At 37.0% G+C, this 22,200-nt stretch overlaps 1 protein-coding gene across 1 annotated transcript in view; it reads left to right on the top strand.

The window, feature by feature from the left end:
* Positions 1-22,200, top strand: part of DNAJC1 (DnaJ (Hsp40) homolog, subfamily C, member 1) — a gene marked incomplete at its 5' end in the record, with an annotated part of 67,385 nt that overhangs the window by 22,267 nt on the left and 22,918 nt on the right. Inside the window, one exon of the mRNA XM_010189267.1 lies at positions 8,017-8,183. Coding sequence (XP_010187569.1) covers positions 8,017-8,183 — 167 coding nt within the window. The remainder of the gene's footprint in view (positions 1-8,016; positions 8,184-22,200) is intronic.

Here is a 22,200-nt window from a genome sequence, read left to right as displayed (position 1 = left end):
CTGCTGAAATTGTGCAGTATTCTGTAGGCAGAATGGAACTAAAACCAGAGAAGGGTGCTGGAGAAGGAAAATATAATTTGCAAAGTAGGAAAGAGAGGACAGTATTGAGATGTCATTAGGGAGCTATATTTGGTAAGGAGTGTGAAAAAGTAATTTCTTGGTAAGTCAATGTTATGCACAATTTTGATTTATTTTTCTGACACTTTTGCAGAGTTTCTTATCACTTCTCAATCCATTCAAAACTGTCACTACTACCTTGGTAAAATATAACATCTTTACAATTTTACCTTACAAAAATATAGCAACGTACAATACAAATCTTACGTTTCTAGGAGATGTGGTTTTGTGTGGAATTACAGATAACTGGGTGTTTTAAGTACAAGAATAGGAATGGTTTGCCATTACGTTTTGGTTTGCCTTAGATTTTCCAATATCTTTTTCACATTTAGATACCAGAACACAAAATTTGTTTTAAAATTAAGTGCTTAATTAATAAACTTTCTGTTAGCTTCTCTGTTTCCTGTAATGTCACACATGCTATGATCCCTACATCAGGGATTTATTCTGTCACAATAGATAGCCCTGTTCTTCATAGTCATGGGCTGCAAAATAGAGCATGTATTAACGGAGTAGTCATTGAACTGAGAAGACTTAGGCATACGTTGTCAGGACAGATGACTCTGCCAGTTTTTAAACTTAAGTTGCAACGTTTGAGTAGTTATCAAGACAAATAGCAGTTCTACTGGGCCTTTTCTTGCATGGAGTACTTCTGTCAAACACCTCCGTTTTGGGGGAAAATGACCCCAAGAAAATGTATTTTTCTTCCTTTATACTTAGCCTTGGTAGTTCTCTTACTTTCTTATGTTTGTTTTCCCTTACCTTCAATATGAAGACTTAAATTTATTTTTAAAATATGCCTTTTTAAAGAAATAGCACCCGCTAGATATTGTGGGTGAGCTTTTCACTGGCATCCAAGTTACCAAACATACTTGCATTGTAAATCCAGAATTCTTGCCCTGATGTACAAGATATCTGGAGTGACAAGAAACTACTTTGTTTCTAGTTGTTTTTTTGTTGTTTTTTTTTCTCATACCCGTCATTCAAGCTTTAACTGAAATACGAAGTTACTAGCCCTATGGCTGCATTACTAGCCTTGTTTCTGTACTGGGGCTTCATGATGGTATCTGTAGTGGTATTTTTATCTCTGTGTAGGTCTTTATGGTAAGATGTGTCTTACCTAAGTGCTATGAAGAATCCAGAGCCGTAGTAAAACCTTTAAGACATTTGATGAAGTTTGGTTGAGCTTGTCATTTCTCCCTTTTCAGACAGCATTTCTCTGTGCTTAAAAAAAGTTGGTTTATCTGCAGGTTTTCTTTTTATGAAGCATTTCTTTAGCCCGTATTTCTGTGGATTTTCTGTACTGTGTTTAGTTTTCCAAGAGTATAATACTCTGGATTTGTGTATAGTGTTCTAACGTTTGTCGTCTTCTGATTATAAAATCAAGTTTCTTCTGTTACTACTGTTCTGTTTAACATAGTCACAGATTACCTTAGTTCCCATTGCTCTGATAGCTCGTTTCAGATTGCTTGTCCACCGTAACTGCGAGCTCTACATCAAAGGTTCCTTGTGCACAGGCCGTCATAATGGCAGACATGGCATTAGGTCCTTAACTGTGCGTAATTTTAAAAAATGCTTTTAATTTGCTTGGTCCCAGACTACTGGCCAGGCCATGTTCCTACTTGTTCCTGTGCTTTCCTCTTCACAGTAAACCATTTTGACCAAATGTATGTAATCTAGCACTATACCGAAGGTGACTTTACACTTCCTTCCAAATAATTGACAAATATCTTGGATAATTGTGTTTAGTATTAATCCCTGCCAAACTGCAGTGTTCACATGCCCACTCAGTAATGATTTGCTGACAGGCAGGTTCAGAGAAAATTAATTCATATAATCTATGCTTTTTTTGGTAGACGTGGGTGTGAATGTTCTGATCACTTAATTGTTACCTCTGAAGCCTAATTATGGCAAACGAAGTATTACCCGTTTCACAGATTGTTTGGGCAGGCCTGCTGGAAGGATTTTGAATGTGCAAGCTCATGTGCTTTTTCCAGTTGTTTCAAGTAGGCTATACGATGCCTCTCCCTAGAAAACTTGGGTCAGATTTTATGGAAAATATTCCGCTAACGTACAGTGTCATGAGGTTCATTTGAAAGAGATGTGTGTTTCATTACACGTTTGTTACAAGGCAAATTAGTTTGCAAATATTGGAGGTTTATTTCTAACTCTTTCATATTATGAGGATGAGGTATTTTGAGGGAATAGGAAGTTTTGGGAAGGGTGGATACTCAGAGAAAAACATGAAAGACATCTAACTCTACAGCTTGAGAAGTTTTTTGTAGTTGAGGATACATTCATTACTGGTCGTGTTTTTAGTCAGTTTGCTCAAAAATAAACTGGCTTTTAGGTCTCAGCACAGTAGATGTATATATGTCTCCAAATCATGATGCATTCATATAATCCCCTTGGCTTCATTATGAGCATAGAAATTTGTTGTTTGTTTTTTTTTTTAAGATAGGACTGTTTGTCCCATATTAGCATTAATATTTAATATAGTTTGCTCCATTTTTTTTTTCAATAGACTGTCGAAACCTTAGTACAGTTTTTTTCCCCAGACTTTTGTGTCTATTCTATTCTATTCTATTCTATCTGATTGTGTTGTGGTACCTGCAAATGAATTTTCCTCTGTCATGTTTTAAACAAATTCTAGTTCTGTAAATGCTTTGGTTGTTTTTCATAGTTATGTAGGTAACACTGAACAATACTGAAAGAAAAGGACATCTCAATGCAGTATCTTACTGACTTGCCAAAAAGATGCTTGCTGTCTACTTCTGTGTATGATCATATTTCTTGCTTATCAACGCATGAGACACCAGTCAGGCTGTCCCTTTTCTTTCTGAGATTTTCAAGGCATCACTGTCTTTTTATGACTGTATTTTCTGTGATTTCTTGTTCTTTCTTAAAGCTTAGAAGCCTTGCAGAGAGAGGAGCTCTAGCTTGATGTGTCAGACTCTTTGCAGAAGTTCAGCCCTTCTTTTTGTTTTGTTTCTTACAATATGAAGCAGTCATTCTTTTTCGGTGAAAATTTATTTGAATTCTTTACATTTACATCAACTGGCAGATAACATCAATATATACTTTTCTGAAAACTTTAAAAAATATGGACCTCTGATATTTATTATAGAAAAAAGCACCACTGTTTCATTATACAGCACCCGATCCAAAAATGGTAGCTGATTCCTTACCTTCTAAAAATGACAACTGATATTTCTTAAAGCAAATAACCATTAGCCAGATGCTATTAATTCTGTCACTGATAAAATTAATGTAGTAACAAGGTGGAAGGACTAACAAGGAAGGTCAAAGCTTCTGATTATGTGCAAGTAATTCATCAAACTTCAAAACACTGATCATGGCTCCGTAAACTAGCAAAATATATAGCCCATACTGGGATAGTTTTGGAGGCCTTTAGAAACATAAAAGTACTGTACAGGTAAAAGAGTTGGATAAGTGTTATCTGTCAAAGTCTTAAGGATCTCAGGATCCCACTGATGGGTGTGTTTATATGCTGTTCAGACATAGGAGACAAATTATATCTCTTTTTCTCTAGCTCTTAAGTTGCTAAATACGCAGTCAAATTTAGTCTTCTGGTAAAGAACTTGGTAGTTCAAAAGATGGAAATTACTCATAGAAAATTAGTATCCTTGCAGTATGAATTCAGCAAATGATAAAATTTCTTCTGCTACAGGAGGACTAAAACTCTGTGAAAGTCATAACTCATGTAAAATATCAGTCATTTTACATTGAAGTGGTAGATACCAAGCAATTTCCATAGTGCTTTTGATCTTGAGTTATCCATTTATTTTCTGCTGTTGCCTGGTTTTTATTCTATTTAATAAACTAGAAAAGTTACTACATTGTAATTTTGCAATTAAAATACATAATGTTTCCAGACACTAATAGTGGGAGTAAGCTATTCATTTACTGTGTTGAGCTTGAAGTCGGGCTCTGGTTTCAGCAAGACTGTTTCTCTCCACTGCATTGAGTTGTGTGCACCAGTACCTCTGGACATAGGTAAGATCTGCTGGATATAGGTGCCTGCATAGAGCATATTGGTCTGATTTGGTCTCCAGTGGACTAAGTAGTCTGTCACAAAACTGGAAGGAACCTCTTAAGTTTGTTTCTGTATGCTTTTCCTGCATTTCAGTTAGGTTTATATGCATCAATATTAAAACAGTGTTTGAGACTGGAGGAGAAAAATGCATTTTAAAAACCTATTCTGTTACAATGGAGGGCCACATAGTCTAAACCCAGTGCCATTAGAAGATGACACTAAGTATTAAGGCGGCATTTGTGTTTCAGAGTTCTGAATCACAGCTGCATTTGTGGCTACTGTCAGCACCATCAAACACACTCCTGCTTAGGTTGTGGTGGTGGCAGCAGCACCGGCTTCCTGGCTGGCTGTCAAACCTCAGCAGATGTAGGATTCATCTGTCTAGGCATCTACTATTTGGAAAACCTAATCTTTATTCTTTTCGGGGGAAAGCACCAAGTCAAGTTGGAAGTGTCTTTTGGGCTGCCAGCTGAATTGCTGATAATGAAAAGATAACATGGAAAGAGAGAGGTTTTTCTTCCTAGGTCTCTGTTATGGACTTCTGTTGTTTGGGTGAAATAGCTTCAGCGATCAGTTTTGCTTTCTCCATCTTTACCTGAAAGAACAGCGCTTGGCTGCCTTAAGTTGAGGCTTCACAGTGTATGTCGTTACCTCTGAATATAACTTCTGAACTTCCCCTATCTAAAATCCCTTACGATGTTAAACCACTTTTATGTGCTTTCCTATTCTGAAAAGTGGCTTTTGAAAATACTGAGGTGAAACCATTCTCAGTGAGTTATTGGGAGCCCTATGTCAAAGGTGCTGTGACTTCAGTTCTGTTTATTTTTTTAATTCAATATGACAGACATTGTGGTATGTAAGGAATATGCTGAACTCCTTCATCTTTCTGTATATGCATGGGAGACAGTAGAGACAGGTTTTTTAATTCTTGTTGAGTGCTTGTTTGAGCTTGTACAGCCATCTTCTCTAGGTGGGATTTCTCCTTCCTTTGCTAGTCAGCAAACAGCAGGGTGCCTTCTCTATGTTAGGTCTTCTCTCACTTAACTGCCTGGAGAAAGCCTAGACACTGTCTTTGACACCTCATTTTAGTGGGGTGCCGTGCCCTCTGGAAACACTGTTACAGAATTAGTTCTAAAACTACTGAAAGAGCCTATGTGACCTATTTCCAGGCTACACTCTTCATTTTTAAATGTTAGTTAGGTGCGGTCAGGCTTTTATCTATTTGGATATTTTGAGGGTGAAAATTAGCAAACAGTAGCTGATGGGGTGCAAGACACAGGAAAATCCAACTGTCTTAGTGTGACTCCTCTGTTAAATAATTCCAAGTGAACATGCACAGCGTGCTTGATTATTTTGCAGGATTGAAATACGATAGTGGAAATTGTCATTTAACTTTCAAGAGTATTTTTGCCAGTATATATGTTTTCAGTAAATAGCTGGCAAAGCCAGTGTTACTTATCCTTGCAAATCTTAACTCGGACTCCAGAAGCTATTACATATGACAGCTTTGGGGAAAAATGAGGTAATGGTTTATGTATGTGATTTGGTTATAAAAATTACCTTTTGAAATAGAAAAAAAATAATTGAAGAATATGGAATATTGTGTTTAATAACATCTGCACAATGAGAGAAATGCTGCTTAACAGGTCGAGAGAGGTTCTCCTCCCCCTCTACTCTGTCCTAGTGAGGCCGCATTTGGAATATTGTGTTGAGTTCTGGGCTCCTCAGTTCAAGAAGGACAGGGAATTGCTTGAAAGAGGCCAGCGCAGAGCCACAAAGATGATGGAGTGGAGCATCTCCCTTCTGAGGAGTGGCTGAGGGAGCTGGGTCTCTTTAGCTTGGAGCAGAGGAGACTGAGGGGTGACCTCATTAATGTTTATAAATTTGTAGAGGGCGAGTGTCAGGAGAATGGAGCCAGGCTCTTCTCTCTGATGTCAAATGACAGGACAAGGGGCAATGGGTGCAAGCTGGAGCATAGGAGGTTTCATGTGAACATGAGGGAAGACTTCACTGTGAGGGTGACAGAGCACTGGACCAGGCTGCTCAGAGAGGTTGTGGAGTCTCCGTCTCTGGAGACATTCAGAACCTGCCTGGATGCTTTCCTGTGTGACCTGGTCTAGGTGATCCTGCTCTGGCAGGGGGGGTTGGACTGGATGATCTTTCGAGGTCCCTTCCAACCCCCACCATTCTGTGGTTCTGTGATTAACGTCTTTGGACTTTCCTTTAGTGGTTTGGTTTGGGTTTTTTTTGCGGGGGGAGGGGATATGTAATTTAATTATATTTACTATGCATACCTATAGAAGGATTAAAATAATGAAAATACAGGTTTCTACTTACATTTATTGAGAGTAATTTGACAATTACAAGCAAAGTTAGAGATTTTTTTAAAAAGAGGTCTCTGAACAGGCTACATGTAAAAGTTTTGAAAGATCATTAGTAATCCTGTTAACTTGCAACATCTGTATAAGTTTCTTGTTCTTTTTGCACTTCCGAAAGGTGCATGAAAGAGTTTTCTCTCTTTATTATTAACTCAAGTCTGTGGAGTCTTTTCACTGTTCTGTTCCTGCACACATACTGTTAGGAAGAGGAATTCTGCATCAGAGTCTGTAGGGAACAGTCTGTCTGTCCTCTTTAGGATTTTTTTTTTAAAGAACTTTTTAATGAAAAAGAGCTATTTCTCCTCCGTGCTCAGAAAAGTATTAGGACATGGCTGCAAAGGCAGCTAAGCTGATCTAATGGCCCACTGCTGCTGAGGAGTGTGGTTCTCCTTTTGGTTGCCCACCACCTTTAATCGGTTTGGATTGTTCCTTTTCATAGGAGTGTAAAGGGGTAATTTTCTACTAGATTAATGAATTGAATTAGTTTGCTAAGTGGTTGCATGACTGTGCGAAGCACAAAGGGAGGAGAGAAGCACCTAAGCAAACAGTAGAGAGTGGAAAGGTGGAGACAAAGTCGAGCTTTTCTCTTTGGGCTGCAGCCAGCCCTCACAGTTTAGCAGCATCCTTCGGAGCATCCAGTTCTTGTGAATGCAGCGAATTTTTAAAACAAAGAGGAAAAACCAAGAGTCCTATTTGGCATACCTGACGTTTCTGGCTGTTTTCAGAGTGTTTAAGCTTCTTTTTCTTATCCTCTTGTCTCTCCTAAAGTTATGGCAATTTTCAATCTTAAATCTTTCTTTTGAGATCATCTTAAATAGCAGATATGTTTTCAGTTGCTGGAGTTTAGGTTGTTGTCCCTCCTTCCTGTCCCCTAAGTTTGCAGCCCTCATTTAACACCATTTGAAGGACAGAGAGAGCAGAAAACAGTGATCAGTTTGACAAATGAGGTCCAACATTCAAATTTTCCTGAATGTGTAAGTGCTAGTACAGAGCTATTTGTAGAAATCTCAGAACAGAGAAGCTATCTATTGATTCAGAAGCTTTTACTCAGCACAGCTGCCCATAGGCAATACAGAATTGTCTAAAACTCACCTTTCTGCCTTTGCCAATTTCTTTGAAACCAGCTGGATGTTAAAAATCTTTTAACAGCTCCCTGTGCTTTTGCCTGTACTAATCTTAATTGCCAGGTGATGTAGCAGTGACAAGAGCTAAATGTATTTTTTTGAGGGGCTCCTCATTTGGCCCTTTAGGAGAGGAGAGGGGTCAAGTGTGCGTATTGGTATTTATGTTTGCATTATTATGCAAAACTCAAAATTATCTTTTTAAAAAAGAAAGTGAAGCCCCTTGCCCCCTATTTTATTATAGCATTAAGAGTTGAAGAGGAGCTAAGCCTGCTTCTGAATTACATGTCTCTGCAGTATTAGTAGCATTACTTTTTCTTCTCCTTTTTTTACTTTCGTATAGAGGAAAAGAAGCCTAAAGTCAAGAAACCAAAATCAGAATTCCCTGTATACACTGCTCTGGAGTCAAGTGTGTATATACCATCATATGATCATGGAGCTTCAATTGAGGAGATTGAAGAACAGATGGATGATTGGTTGGGAGGCAGGAACAGAACACAAAAAAAGAAGGTAAGTTCAGAAATCTTTCGTGTTGTTATATATTTTAAATGTTGATTCATTTTCTTGTCTCTAAAGAAAATGGAATAATGTGTGTATACCACCTCAGTATTCATATACTGTTGAAGTCTAGAGAATTATTAGTTGTCAGGCAGAGATATAATGGAAAAGATTATAGAGGTGTTCAGTGTAATTTATGTAATGATACTGGAAATGTTGTTATAATAGGATGTCACTGATTAAAATATATGAAAGCTTTCTGTGGTTTCTAATATAAATACTATTCGTGTTCAGTAGAAATTAGTAGAACATAATGCTGTCACGTTATGTGAGGCTTGGTTCTTTCTCTTAATTGTAGTTAATAACATTTTACTTGCAAGAGTAGATTCTTCTGTATTAAAAAAAAAAGACAAAGGAAAAAAAGAAGAAGCCTTTGCTTCTTAATATCCTGGTGTAGTATCTTTTGATTATGGAACTGTTTATGTACTTTGTGCATTTCATATGACTTACAGAAAAGTCCTAACAATTCAACTTAGGCCTATTGTTAAGGTTTTTGCTTAGAGGTAAGGGTTCTTAGTGGCAGTTACTGTAATTATCTTCTGGCAAATTTTAATAAAATGTACTGGCTTGAAAAGATACAGTTTTCATCTTACACCTGGGATACACAGGTGACAGAAGAAATGTTATAAATTGGTCTCCTGACTTGAAAATCTGCCTTGCCTGGAAGACTGAAATGAGAACAACGGTGTGTTTGGAGTGGAGTTAGAGCAACACATTGACTTTAGCATCAAAGTAGTGAAAGAATTTCTTGCTGTCATTTCTTTGATTCCTCTGTGTTGCAGATTTGCTTACTCTGTAGTTGTTTCTAAAAATACTCCCTCCCATTTCTAGCCAAACCTAAAATTTTTACTGCAGTACTTTTAAATTTATATAACCTGTTTAATCATCTACCACCATTAGATTCCTAAGCTTCATGACTTCCCAGTTGCTAACTTTCTCTTGACATTACTTTTATCTTTCTGTATTATTTAGTACATCTGCGTTATGTTTACTTCTATATTTCTGTAACAAATCTGTTCTGAAAATATGCTTAGCTTGTGACTTCTGCGTAAGGGATTAATGCTCTGAATCCTTAAACAGTGGAGTGTATTTTCACGCACTTAGAGAAAGTAAGAACTCGGGTCCTTAATTCTACAGATGAGTTGCCTGGGAGTTAAGAGCATATGTACAGTCATTGCTTTCGTTGCCTTAACTCAAGAAGAGCCCCTGGGTTGGATTCCTGTTTTGTATCTCTGTGAACCAGCTTTGCTTACCAGGCTCTGTAGGCAAATGATTAAAAGATGAAAGATGTATGTTTGTTAATAGTAGCTTGGGTTGGTTGCATGCTTGACTGTCTGGATCCCCAAATTCACCTTTTCTTCTGGTGGAAATTAAGTCTGTCTTTGGATTTCCATGAAAATGAAGGAATTTAACAAGACTAGGCCTATTCCATCTATAATTTTGCACCTTTGTGTGCAACGTTTTTGTAGGTACATCCTTTCAGAAAGTAAAACATGTCAAAGAACTGTTATTAAAAGGTAAGGAACTTGGTTTTCTATGCTTACATCTAGAGGTTCTGTATTGCATCTCATCACTTTTATTCACGAATTTGTTTTTTGAATTATATTCTGTTACAAATAGGGTTAACATTTTAGGGACAAGCAGGCAATTTGCAGATATTCTGTCTGTGGAAAGTGTTTGACCTAAGGAAACTGTGAGGTGTGCTTCCTTTCCTTGACAGCTAACATGTTACCACAATGCAACATCGACATTTAATACAGTAGTGGAGAGAAACTGATTCATAAACTGTACAAAGCAGTGGAGAACATATGTTATGGGTTCTAGCAGCTTATAGGAGCCATTTGTATGTCGATATGAGAATGTCTGTGTCATATGATTTGTAATAAGGTCACTGGGGAAATGGTTGTACCACAAGTAAATTGTTCCTAACTGTCATTTGATGCACTTTCTGTTTTAGAAAGATGTATTTTCCTCAACTACACATCATAGATGTGAACTGGAACAGCATCCCTTTTCTACCACCCTCTTCTGCTTCTTGCATGGACATGCAAGTGGTGTGTAACATCCACCTCTCAGTTCTGCTTGTCTGGGTTGTTTTTTTTTACTTTTCTTTCATGATAGCTCAGGGATGTGGACCGTGTACAGTCAACGAGTCTTGAGAGCAGTTATCCCTGTGAAGAGATCAAAGTACCTTGATAAAATACTATGTTACTATGTCATCTGTCCAGAAAGAAGAAAGTGGAGTTGCTGTCCCTGATGTTCCTGAGTGTAGATGACTACAATTAGTTTCATATTGCTCATGAGCTGCATTGCACCTTTGACATTTGTACTTTAGGAGGTGCCTGTAATCCATGGACTAGTGTTTTGGAAGTGCTGTACCATGCAGAGTGCCCAGTTTCATAGAAATTTAGATTATGTTCAATTGTTGGGTTGAAGTCAGTCTTTTTAAAAATTATTTATTTACATTATCATATTTTCATGCTTAGGCTCCTCTCTTTTCTTGTTTGTCGAGGTTTTTTTGGTTTGGTTTGGTTTGTTGGTTGGGGTTTTTTTGGGGAGACGAGGGGTGGTGGTTTGTTGTTGGTTTTTTGGGGTTTTCTTGTGGTTTGTTTTGAAAGCTGGTCTAATGGCTCACGGTCTGCAGTCCTTTAAGCTGTTTACTACAGTTCCTTCCCATTTGGAAGTCTGAGGTTATGAATTAAATACAGCAAAGCTGTATAAAGAAAAATAAAGATTGTTTTTTTAATTGTTCCATCTGCAACAGGAATCTGGGTATTTTTCTCACAGATATTAATCTAGGAAGTAACATTATGTTAGACTAAATAGCTCCGTAAAGTAGATTTGCCAACATGAAGAAGATAATGGCTTTCAGAAGTATCTGACTCACTGTTGTTTCATTAAGCTTTCATAAGAGCTTTACATTTTATTTGTAGAGCAAGAATGTGGCTTTGGCACTGCAGAAAAATGAAATGACAAATCTTCTCATGAAATAAATATTACTAATTATTGATGACAACTGGAATTCTGTATTTGTAAAGAAAAAAGGATATTTGTGTTTCTGTTAAGGGTTTGATGGGTTTAAAATTGATGCTTTCAGAGACCAGTGTCTTGCGCTTAACAATAACAACAAAAAAAACCCCAACAAATTAAAACAAGAAAAAAAAGCAAGCACTTTGGTTTGGTAGTCTAGAAGGACATAAGTTTTTGCCAGTCTTTTCAATAGGTCTGATACATCATTATCAAGGTTAAATAGATTTAGTTTTAGACCAGAATAGGGAAGCTGTTGAGGAATAACTAAATGCATTGTTTTTCCAGTCCATTACAGGCTGGTTTAGGTAAAATGATAATTATCATTACTTACTACCTTGCATAAATTTGAAGAGAAAGAAATACTGAATTTAATTTGCAGCCAGAATGTTTAAATTCAGATTTGGGAACACGTGAAGGGAGAGATGCCTAACTAGAACATGTTACCTAGAGCATGCCTAACTACAGCATGTAGACCATTTATGAAACCTTTCTTTGACCATCTATTCTGTTCTTAAACTCCCTCTGTTGAAAATAGTGTAAACAGACTCTGACCTCATGGAAATGAAGTAATGAGACTCTTGAGGGTTTTTTTCAATATAGGAAATCATATACTTACCCAGCACTGAATTGTGTATTCGTCTAGCACTGTTTACACTATTAATGAAAACTGCATATAACTACGAAGCTGAGTGGAATCACTAAAAGCTCATTCTCATACTGATAACAAAGCTCTTCAAACCAAGTACTGAAAAAGTTTATTTCTAAATTTATTTTTGTCTTGTTATTGAATGTTCTAGTCCCAGGTTAGATCTTCTTTCTGGTTGTTAAGAGGAGATAAGTAGCTTAATTTACTTAGCTCGAGCTTCAATCACCAAAAATTGACTGGAAAAAGTGTTCTATGTATGCTTGTTGGGAATTAAGGGAAATTTAGAGGGATGTTACCATGGGCTTCGTTCTAGGTTGCAAGGAAGAAAAACAACTTATTCGAGGACATGTTTTGTTACATCTGATCTTGTTCTGTCATTTCTGCAAATATTCATGAAAGATTATATGTATTTACCATTTCTGGAATCATTCTATTGATGAATCATTGCCAAGTAATTTCCCTCCCAGTGAGATTTCTCTCATATATTTGTTGTTGTGGTTTGATTTTACATGATTTGTAACACACGTTGTTTTCATGAGAGTTCATTGTTTATGTGAATAATGTTGTTGTTGCATGAAAATCTTGACCCTCGGGAAATCAATGGGAAGTTATTGTTGTCTGTAGTGGGCCCAGGATTATAATTCCTTTTGGTCTACAGATTGCTCATCTTCTTCCACTGGAATCTCCTCTCCTCCCATATCATTACTTGACCCGTCCATTTCTGAAGATAGAGTTCCAAGTTCTACCACAATGAGGAGTGAATAATTTTGACCTTTTGATATTTGCTTGCTCTGAAAAGGCGAGATAAATATGGGGAAAGACAGTGTCTGAGCCCTTCCAGCTGGACCAGATGTATGAATAGAAAATAATGTTTCTCATTATTTGTCTTTTTCATGTTATCCTGTGGCACTTCTAGGCATTTGGGTGTTTTGATATTGCAGGAGCACCTGGCTTGATTTTACTGCAGCAGGAGTAGTAAAAACTATTTTTGTGCACAGAGCTTGAGAAGCTTAGGTAATGTGGATTTCCTGCATTTGCTACACCTTACTTTTTATCCTTAAATTAGGATTATTAAAAATACCATGAAACTAAAGTATACATAAGCATTGTTTTTATACAACTTATTAGTAGATTTTGGAAATACAGTAGTTACCACTTTTTCCAATTGTTGAACTGTAGGCTGTTGTCATCTTGTACTGAACTCTTTTGTGTTTTTATTTTTCAAAAACACAAACTCAAATCATGTTTTTATTTTTCTCAGCCTGGGCCACCAAAGCACTGTGTATCATAGGGTATTGATAACTGAGTGCGTCATGAAGGTTTGATTTGAAAGCTGGCTGAAGAACAACAATTTTAAAATAACTTCAAATGTACAAAAGAGGCCTCTCTGCTTTATAACATTAAAAAGCAAAATGCTTTACAAATGCTAAATTATTATTTTGTTAGTCTAAAAAGTATAGTTTTGACAATTAAATTTTAGTCATCTTACAATCTTGCACATTTCTTAATTGCCAGCTAGCCTACCACCTGCTCTCTTCTGCCTCGAATCTTCCCACATCTGTGCTGCTTTGAAATCTGAGTATGCTTTTTGTTTAGTAGCAAATAACATGGTGCTTGTTCTAATCAGACGTCATATGATGGATTACCTGAATATAGTTTCCAGGCTTTTAAAAAATGTTAATTCCTCGAGCAAGCAGTTTGTATTTTAGCAGGATTAGGGTCCTGTGTAAATCAAATGTTTTAATAAATTGGTCTTCAAGGGGAAGGGTTATTCTGTTTTAGTGTGCTACCTGAGGTCATCTAGTTTTGAAATAACTTAGTTTTTATATTTTCTAAGCAGTGAAGCAAATATGGTATCTGAAAAGTGTGTCTGTATTCTAAATCTCTTTTATTCCCAGGACATGCACAGGTAAGCAAATAGCAGTTGGAGGTTCCTCGTGATGTCCTGCTCGTGTGCCTCCACTCTGACCCGGAGGGGTTGCTGTAGGTCGAGAAAGTAAATCACCGTGTGTGCCCCTTTTATGTAAGGCTCTATATTGAAACTGCCAGCATCCATACCTGTTAGTGTCAGTTATGAAGCTATTCACTAGGAGCTAGTCTAAGCTTGTAATACATTTTAACCTGAGCTCCAAACTCTCATCAAATGATGATGACTTTGAGTCACTATTGATCTGGGCCATATTGAATTTAGTAACCCTCAGGTGAAAATCTCAGTATTCCATTATCAAACTCTTAGGCGATGTAGTGTCACTGAAAAGATACTTCATTTAAAAAATAAATAAATAAAAAAAATAAACCCCACCCAAAGATCTGCATTAGAGTGGTACTGAAATTAAGTCAGAAGACTCCAGGCTTTCCTGTGGTTTATTATGCTTTGTGTCACTGCAAATGTGGACTCAGCCCAAGTAGGATACTGGGTTTTGCATTTTAAAGTAAGTCAGTGGTTTATGCCCTATGGGTGACTCCTACAGTTATCATATTTACATTAAAGTTATTAATGCTAATAAAAAAGCTACTTTTGTCCTGTACACATGCTTCTTTAAATATATTTTTCAGTCTACCTGTATAATATACTCTGGCTCCTGTCTGAGGTCAGTGAACAGGTACAGAACAATGTATACGTATTTCTTCTGTGCAGCAGAATGATACCAATAAAATATTGACGATAACCATTGGGACAGTGTGGAGAAGGCATCCTTTTGTGACGTACTCTATTTGCGGAGTAGGGACCAGGACTTCATTTACCAAAATGGTAGACAGGCACCTTGGCTATTCTAAGATGCTTGTCTAATTTTTTTGTCTGATACATGCATATTACTGATTCTATTCCTGTTTTTCTTCCTTTTTGCTAGCCACAAAGCCAGTCAGCCTAATTAATAAAAAAAAGCTAGAAAAACTGAATTTTTCAAGTATCATATTTAACTGGCAATGGTTTTGTTTGTTTTATGGCTAATCTTTTTGTTTCTTTATGCAATTGTTGAACTAGAGCAATCTATTTGTAGCGAGTTAGTGTATTTAGCATATTTGTAGCCAATTGGTAATTTTTAAAATTTTGTTTAGAAACAGTAGATTCGTGTACTTTTTGAATCATCTGTCTTAAATGCAGACAATAACTTGCTTTTCAGCCTTCTGTCTTTAAATATTTAAGCCTCTGTGGACTTTACTTTGGACTTTAATAGCTTTAAGGAGAGAATAAATGTGATTTTTAAAAAAAATATTTTTAATTATTGAGTTTTCCTTGGAGAGGATGACCCATATCTTTAAATCAGGAATAAGACCTCTCTGCTTTTGAACTGTGAATATCAAATAATTAGGGTTAGAAATCTAATTTAATCTGCAGTATTAAACATGCAATGTTTTTAATCCTTAGCTTTTCTTAAGGAAGAATAAAGTTATAGGATGATGATATATTCTTTGGCTAGTATCTCAAGTTGGTGTTTTCAGTGCTATGGCAAATATACAAGAAAGAATAAATGGTATTTGTAAATACAACATTAAGAAAATAAATTCTCCTAGCGATGGATTCAGAGAAAATAGTTGTTATGACTGGGACAAATGCCAAAAGTAATAAGCATTGAACCAAGAGTTATGGAATTTTGCCTAAAATAGGTCAGGAATATATAAAGACTGTGAATAACACTAACTGAACCACTGCTATGTAAGAATGTGGAATTTGTGTTTCCTTTCCTGCCTTTCTTTCTTCGATCTATTAGTTTGGATAGCTGAACAAAGCATAGAAAATTTTATTTCTTTCTTTATTATTGTATTTATAGAGAGTAATGGTATGTTTATAGCATATGTAATTCAGTAATGCTTTGCTCTCAAATGTAACATGCTCAGGCTGACTAGAACTAGTTTGGGTGGAGAGGTGGTGTAATCTGTGCAAGCAGGAAAGTCATGCTATGAACCTTTAAGGGGACTATTAAAAAGCATCTAAATGATAAAGAGAAATTATTTGATATCACAGGCAGAGAATAAGTTTTTTTGGAAACAGTGTTTCATAGCGCGACCAAAATTCAGTCTAGATTGCAAAGGAGGCAAACAGCCAAAATATGTATTTCCCTAAGGACATTTCCTAAAGATAGTAACAATATGTTACATAAACACTTACATACTAGTTTAAAAAAAAATCAGCCGTGCATATGTATTGAATTAAGGCAATGCAGTTGACGTTTGCCTGATATTTCCTGATTCTGGTTGCATTTTTAAACTTTCTGTCTAATTAAATAGAGAAGCATAGGTTCTTGTCTTGTACAGATAAGAAGAATAGTACACTGGTTTCAACACCGTGCTGTTGATGCTGTGGTGTGAAATTCTAGCTGTCAGTCGATTTTCAATTGAATCTGTATTCCAGAAGAAGTGATTGATGTGACTTGCTGCCGTAATTCAGTCTGACTAGGTGTATACATGTGTGTTTTCTGCATGTAGTCCTCAGTTTTTTGAGTCTGTCAGTTGAAAACTACCCAAGAACTCAAGTTAATTGTGCAGAGTGTTAATCTGTGTGGACACACACACAGGGTTTTTAAAATGCAGCTCCGTTTCTGCATGAGGCAGCACTGTGACCTCTGTTTAGACACCTGTCTGTGTCCAAAAGAGGGCTATGTGGCTTCTGTTGTATTAACTTTTGTAACTCAGGTTGGACTTAAATTTACCTCAGGTCTCAAGTCCTGTTTCATTTCTGAGATTGACATGATAGTTGTCTATCACAGCAAGACATGGTAGGTGATGTAAGAGAAATGCCTCCCACCTGTGAGGAGACACAGAAACTCGATCTTTCCCAGTCAACCATTGAAAATGTGACACTTCTCATTGGGAGCGTCTTTTCTGTCCTGAAGCTGATAGCCATTCTACATAACTGTGCAAGAAGCTATGCAGTGCCTTTGTAAATATTAGTCTTCATTGCACTGATTTTTTCTTCCTTTCAGCCTGGGAGATAGATGTGTAGAAAAGTATCTGATGGGACTACTCCGATTTAGCCCATTTGGGGTCAGGTGGTGGTGGAAATCCTGATTTTTCCGTGGCAGTGCTCCCTCCCTGTCACCTCCCAAGACAAAGTCACTCCTGGCTCAACCACGAAAGGAAGAGCAGAGGAGCAGAAGGAAGAGGCTGTAGTTGCACGTGTAAGGGGTAGAAGCTGGAGGAAAATGTGAAGGCTTGTTAATCACTGTCACCTTGCCCCACTTGCTCATACCCATCCAACGGAAGGGAGAGGGAGCAGTCCAGCACTGAAACAGTGTATCCTCGGTATTTTGCCAATAAATGAGAGGCAAGGATGATAAATATACCTGAAATGGAATTTTCACAGGATCCACAACTTAGGGTTCAGGAAGAATTTGCAGTTTATGGCACCAACTTTCTGTAATGACATTCACTGCTGCTCTTTTTGGCTTTTCAACATAAATGTGGAAGGTGCGGACTGTTGCAAAATAGTTTCTTTCTTACTTACTTACTATTCTTGGTATGAGTTTAGCTATCTTTAAATTGGGAGAATGAAGTTAGCTTCAAATAAATCTAGATTTAGCTTATAAAAGTAAGTAAATATTGATGTTTCTAGATCTCATTTTCCAGACAAACAAATTAAAATCAGGTTAGATTTAGCATCTTCCCTTCTTTCACAATGCACAGTGCTGTTGCTTTCCTTTTGTTTCTGAGGCCATCACTATAGTGGGGTTTTTTGTTTTTTATTTATAAAAAATTGCCCAAAGATTATCATCCAGGGTAAACTCCAGCAACTAAAAATAAACTGAACAGTGTGAGAGATGTTTGGCATTTGTTTTCCTAGTAAAGCTAAATATATAAACGTGTCTTGCCAAGGAATGACTTAATACTACTGACATAAGCATTTTGTCACTTAGGAATTTCCAGAGAATCTCAATCTAGTTATTAGCCATTTTCTGTACGGTTTTTGACAGGCAGGGTGCAGTTTTGAAAAGATCAACTTTGGTCCTCAAACCCTCAGTTCAACTCTCTTGATCATGCAGGTATGTTCCATTTACATGGGTAGGAGTTGTGTCCATGTTTGAATTTAAGTGCACAATAAATTGGCATGCAAATTCTTTACCCTGAACCATGCAAAAGGTTCAGGGTACCCAAACCTGCAAAAGAGGAGAGCACTCTTAGTGTTTGTCACATTGGTGATGGCGCTTCCCCTAATTTCCAGACGGCAGAGTTTCTTAAATATGGTGACTGTCCTTGAGATGTAAATTGTGGAGGGGTGGAGATTTTCACATTGTTTGCAATTGAGTAGTGTTCTGTGAAAGGAAATTCTGTGTTTTGCTGCAGCCCTCAGACTTTGGCAAAGTAAACAAGCATTTACAGCATGCATTCACTTACAAAAGTAGCAGATTTAATATGTTGTATCGCATCAGATTTTTTACATAGTCCTCTTTAGAGAACATCATTCTGACAAGTTTTTCTGGTGTTCTCTTTTTAATCATGAGATAAATTGTGTGCCTGGATTCATTATTTTGTTAAAACACACACATGAACGCGGAAAGTGTGGATTCAAGAGTGTACAGCTCCGTATGTAACAGCACAGTGCTGTTAAATATTTGACACTTACTTAGTCTGCTTAGTATTTCATGAGACAAATAATAACTTTGCAAGGAAAAACACTCCTTACGAATAAAGACTAATCATGCTTTAATGTATCTGTGTTCCTTTGGGCTCTTCTTCTCTAGTGAATTTTACAGCATGGCCAAAGATTTTTAACGTATGAGTTTTAATTATGAAAAATGTTGCCACCTGCAGTCTGTTTAGGACTTACTACTCTATGTATTTCCTTATTGAAGTTTATGAAAGTTACAGAATTCTTTTCCTGACAAATTCATTGACCTACGTACTCTAGAAGATTTGCGATTTCACGTTCTCTGTCAAATGGAAATACTTTTCAAACTGCATTTAAAAATCCAAATACAGTGATGTTTTGAGAGAGAATGAAAATGAAAGGCATGCATTCCCTTTTTTTGGGAATTTGTCTCTACATTAGTATATCACAGGCCAAACCTAATTACCTATTCAACCTGTAGTTTTCTTTGATCTGCATTCCTGAGTGTCCTACAATCACATTTACTGAAGAGCTTCTCACTTTTTTCTGAGTTAAAACAATTGCCTTGAAGCAGCTAACAATTAAAAAATAAATGAGTTAATGCTTTCTGCTAAGTGCTACCATCTAAGTTGTAATATGCAATTAAAAACTACATTTTAATTTCTGTTCAATTATATTGACTTAAATAGTAATTTTAGTGTTATACTTATGAACCATTTAATTGTGACATTTTTCCTCTGGTTTGCATGATGGAAAAGTAGATTTGATTTTGAGAATGCAGCAAGAAGTAACCTTCTTCCCCCAGTGGTTTGCTGTAGTGACAAACAGAGAAAGGCAAAATTAACTGGGTTTTGTGTAACTATGACAGAACGATTTAATTTCAAAAGTCATAAAATATGTCATAATTTGAATTAATTTTTCATGGTTTTGAAAACTATCTACTTCATAGGAGGAATATTCAGATTGCTTTATGGTAATGTCGGTTGGTATTTGAAACATTCCTGTATGTATCTAGTTATGTTAATGGCCTTAGGTTAAAGAAAGCTTTGTATTAGGTCTAGAATCAAAGCCTGGTAGAACCTGAAGTATGAACCTGAACCCGCCAGTAAACCTGGCTCTTTGTATGTCACTTCCAGTTGATGAGCTTCCAGCTTATGTATAAATTGTAAGGATCATGCACGTTATTTAATGCCATCCCGTTTGTATTACCAGATTCATAAAGTTCTTAGATATACTGATTTTTGCCAAGAACCAGAATTTTAAAATACAGTTGTTGTTTTTTTTTTTCTGGTGTCCCATCCTGATAAAACAAGGGATGTTTGTTTAATGAAACTTTTTATCTTGGGGCTGGAATGAACCTCCTTAAGACATCTAGTTGTGTTTCCTCCTGTTAAACAAGTCCAGGTATTGCAGTGATCTGTGCCTTGATTAGATGCTGAATATACCTCATCTTGGTGAGGGCACAGCAGCTTCACTGCTGAGAAGGGTTCTTAGTATCTTTTCATTAGACCATTGCTGTAGAAGCCATCACAGAACAGTCTTGCAATTCCTTTCCCAACCTCATGACTCGGTGTCTTCTATACAGCAGTGTCAGCACGACTGGTGGATCTGCTTGAGAAAGGAGGAAGGGTATAACGTCAGAAAAAAATACACTTTCTGTTCTGGGATTTTCAAAGTTTGATGTGAGTGGGCTAGCAGGAGAAAGGATGGCAATAAATGAAGTGATGAGTACATACTGAGAGATGTACTAGGAGAACTGTAGCTCCTGAAATGTCGTCCCTTGTGCCATAGGAAATATGACCTCTGGGGAAAAAAACTCAAATTTACAAGAAAAGGCAACAGCCGATTATAGGAGGCTGTGCCTCCATGTGTATGGTGTGACTGCATGGAGGAGTTGTAGGATTTTGGATGCCTTTCTACACTGACTTTGATTGATACCTCCCACCCTCCCCACCCCGAGCCATGTAAAATTTTAAGAAGTGTACTGAAAAAACTTTGTTAATGATTTCCTAACCTATAAATTGCTTAGATCTTCATCCAAATTTAACTCTTTTTAACACGGCTTTGTGATCAGACTACAAGAATGGGTGCAAATGTGAGTGTCCCTCTGAACATGAGGAAACACTTTCTTATCGGGAGAGTGACAGAGCCTTAGCATAGGTTGCCCAGAGAGATTGTTGAGTCTCCATCCTTGCAGATAGATATTCAAAAGCTGTCTGGTCGTGGTCCTCAGCAACTGGCTCTAGGTGGCCCTGGTTGAGCAAAGTGTTGGACCAGAGACCTCCAGAGGTCACTTCCAACCTCAGCCATTCTTTAACTCTGGGCTGTTAAGTGGTATGCATTTACTCATCGGCTTTATTCTCAAAGAATGCAAGGGCAGGGTCAGTTTTAATTGACTAAAAGAAAGTATTCTGAAAGAAACATCTTATTTATCAAATGTAAGCTTTATGTCTTTTCTGATCAAGGAAAATGAAAGTAGAAATAATTCTTCAAAACATCTCTCACTAAAGAAAGATTGGGGTAGGAAGTTCATTAGTTAATTTAGGCTACTGATACTATTTGGGGACTGTGTGGGGAGTAATTAAACTCTAAATATAAATGAGGACATTTATGCTCTAATAACTTTGTTCTCGGCTTTGTGTCCTTTTCATATATGCTCATCTATGTCTTATGGAATTATTGTTTTTATCTGTGATCTCTTTGAGCCTTTGTGATCATGAAAGGGCTTCAATATTTCAGTGAAGGCAACCAATACATGCTGCTGTTTAAAAGAGGTGACAATAATATCTTCAGAAGGTAGGTATCCGTGGAAGATTTTCCTTTTTTATAAGCTAGTATAAAAAAAAAAAAAGAAATGTGAATAAATTTTTCAGAAGTGCCTAAAACACTGAAGAAATAACTTTAGATTAGACATCAATAACCTTTACCAAAAATTATCATTGGTTAGTTTAGGAAGTCCAACTAATTTGTTTTGTTATACCCAGTAGATAATAATTTTAAAATTTATTTCTTGTGGAGGCAGATCTGCAGACTACTGTATTGCTAGCAGAGTTTTGCTTTAAATCTGGTGTTTGTGTTATTGTAACCAACAACAGGAATCATAGGAGAACTAAAGTGTTAAAAACCACTCTTGGCTCTGAATTCTTGAAGTAGGAGTAAACGAGTAGGAAAGGGGAGGAAAGATCAGCTCTGAAGGGCTTTTAGTAAATTGGCGTTTTTCATGAGAAAAGGTTGAAAATATACATAAAGAAAATCTGTATTAATTACTCAAGGGTTGAAAAATGGTATCTACTGAGTGACCTATTAACTTACCAGGTGCCTTCATGGGAGAAAATACTTGTTATTAAAGGGCTGCTCAGTCTGGGAGGAAGACACCGAAGGGCCAATGGCCAGAAGTCACAGCCAGAGACATCGGAATGGGTGCAGTATAACAGCAATCACCTTGTGAGCATGTAGCTCATCCAGTGCTTCATTTTAAGTCGTGGTTTGCCACCTTTTCTGTCAGATGACTGATGACTACTGTTTTTGAGTATCTGCAACTTTCTGAATATAGCGATAACTTTAAAAAATTGTCTCACTGATTCACGTAGCTGGTTCTTGATTTATATTTACTTCTCATCCTGCTCCCCCGCTTTTTGTCTGTCTGTTAGAACACACATTTTTCAGTCTTAAGGTACGGCTTATTGTCAGTCTACGAATAGCCTGGCAGCACTGTGTAATACTGCCAGAAGTGGCAGTGGGCGAAT

Source organism: Mesitornis unicolor, unplaced genomic scaffold, assembly GCF_000695765.1.
Source record: "Mesitornis unicolor isolate BGI_N332 unplaced genomic scaffold, ASM69576v1 scaffold24837, whole genome shotgun sequence".
NCBI lineage: Eukaryota > Metazoa > Chordata > Aves > Mesitornithiformes > Mesitornithidae > Mesitornis > Mesitornis unicolor.
Note: the sequence above shows the minus strand (reverse complement) of the source record. Positions and strands in the feature narration are given on the sequence as shown.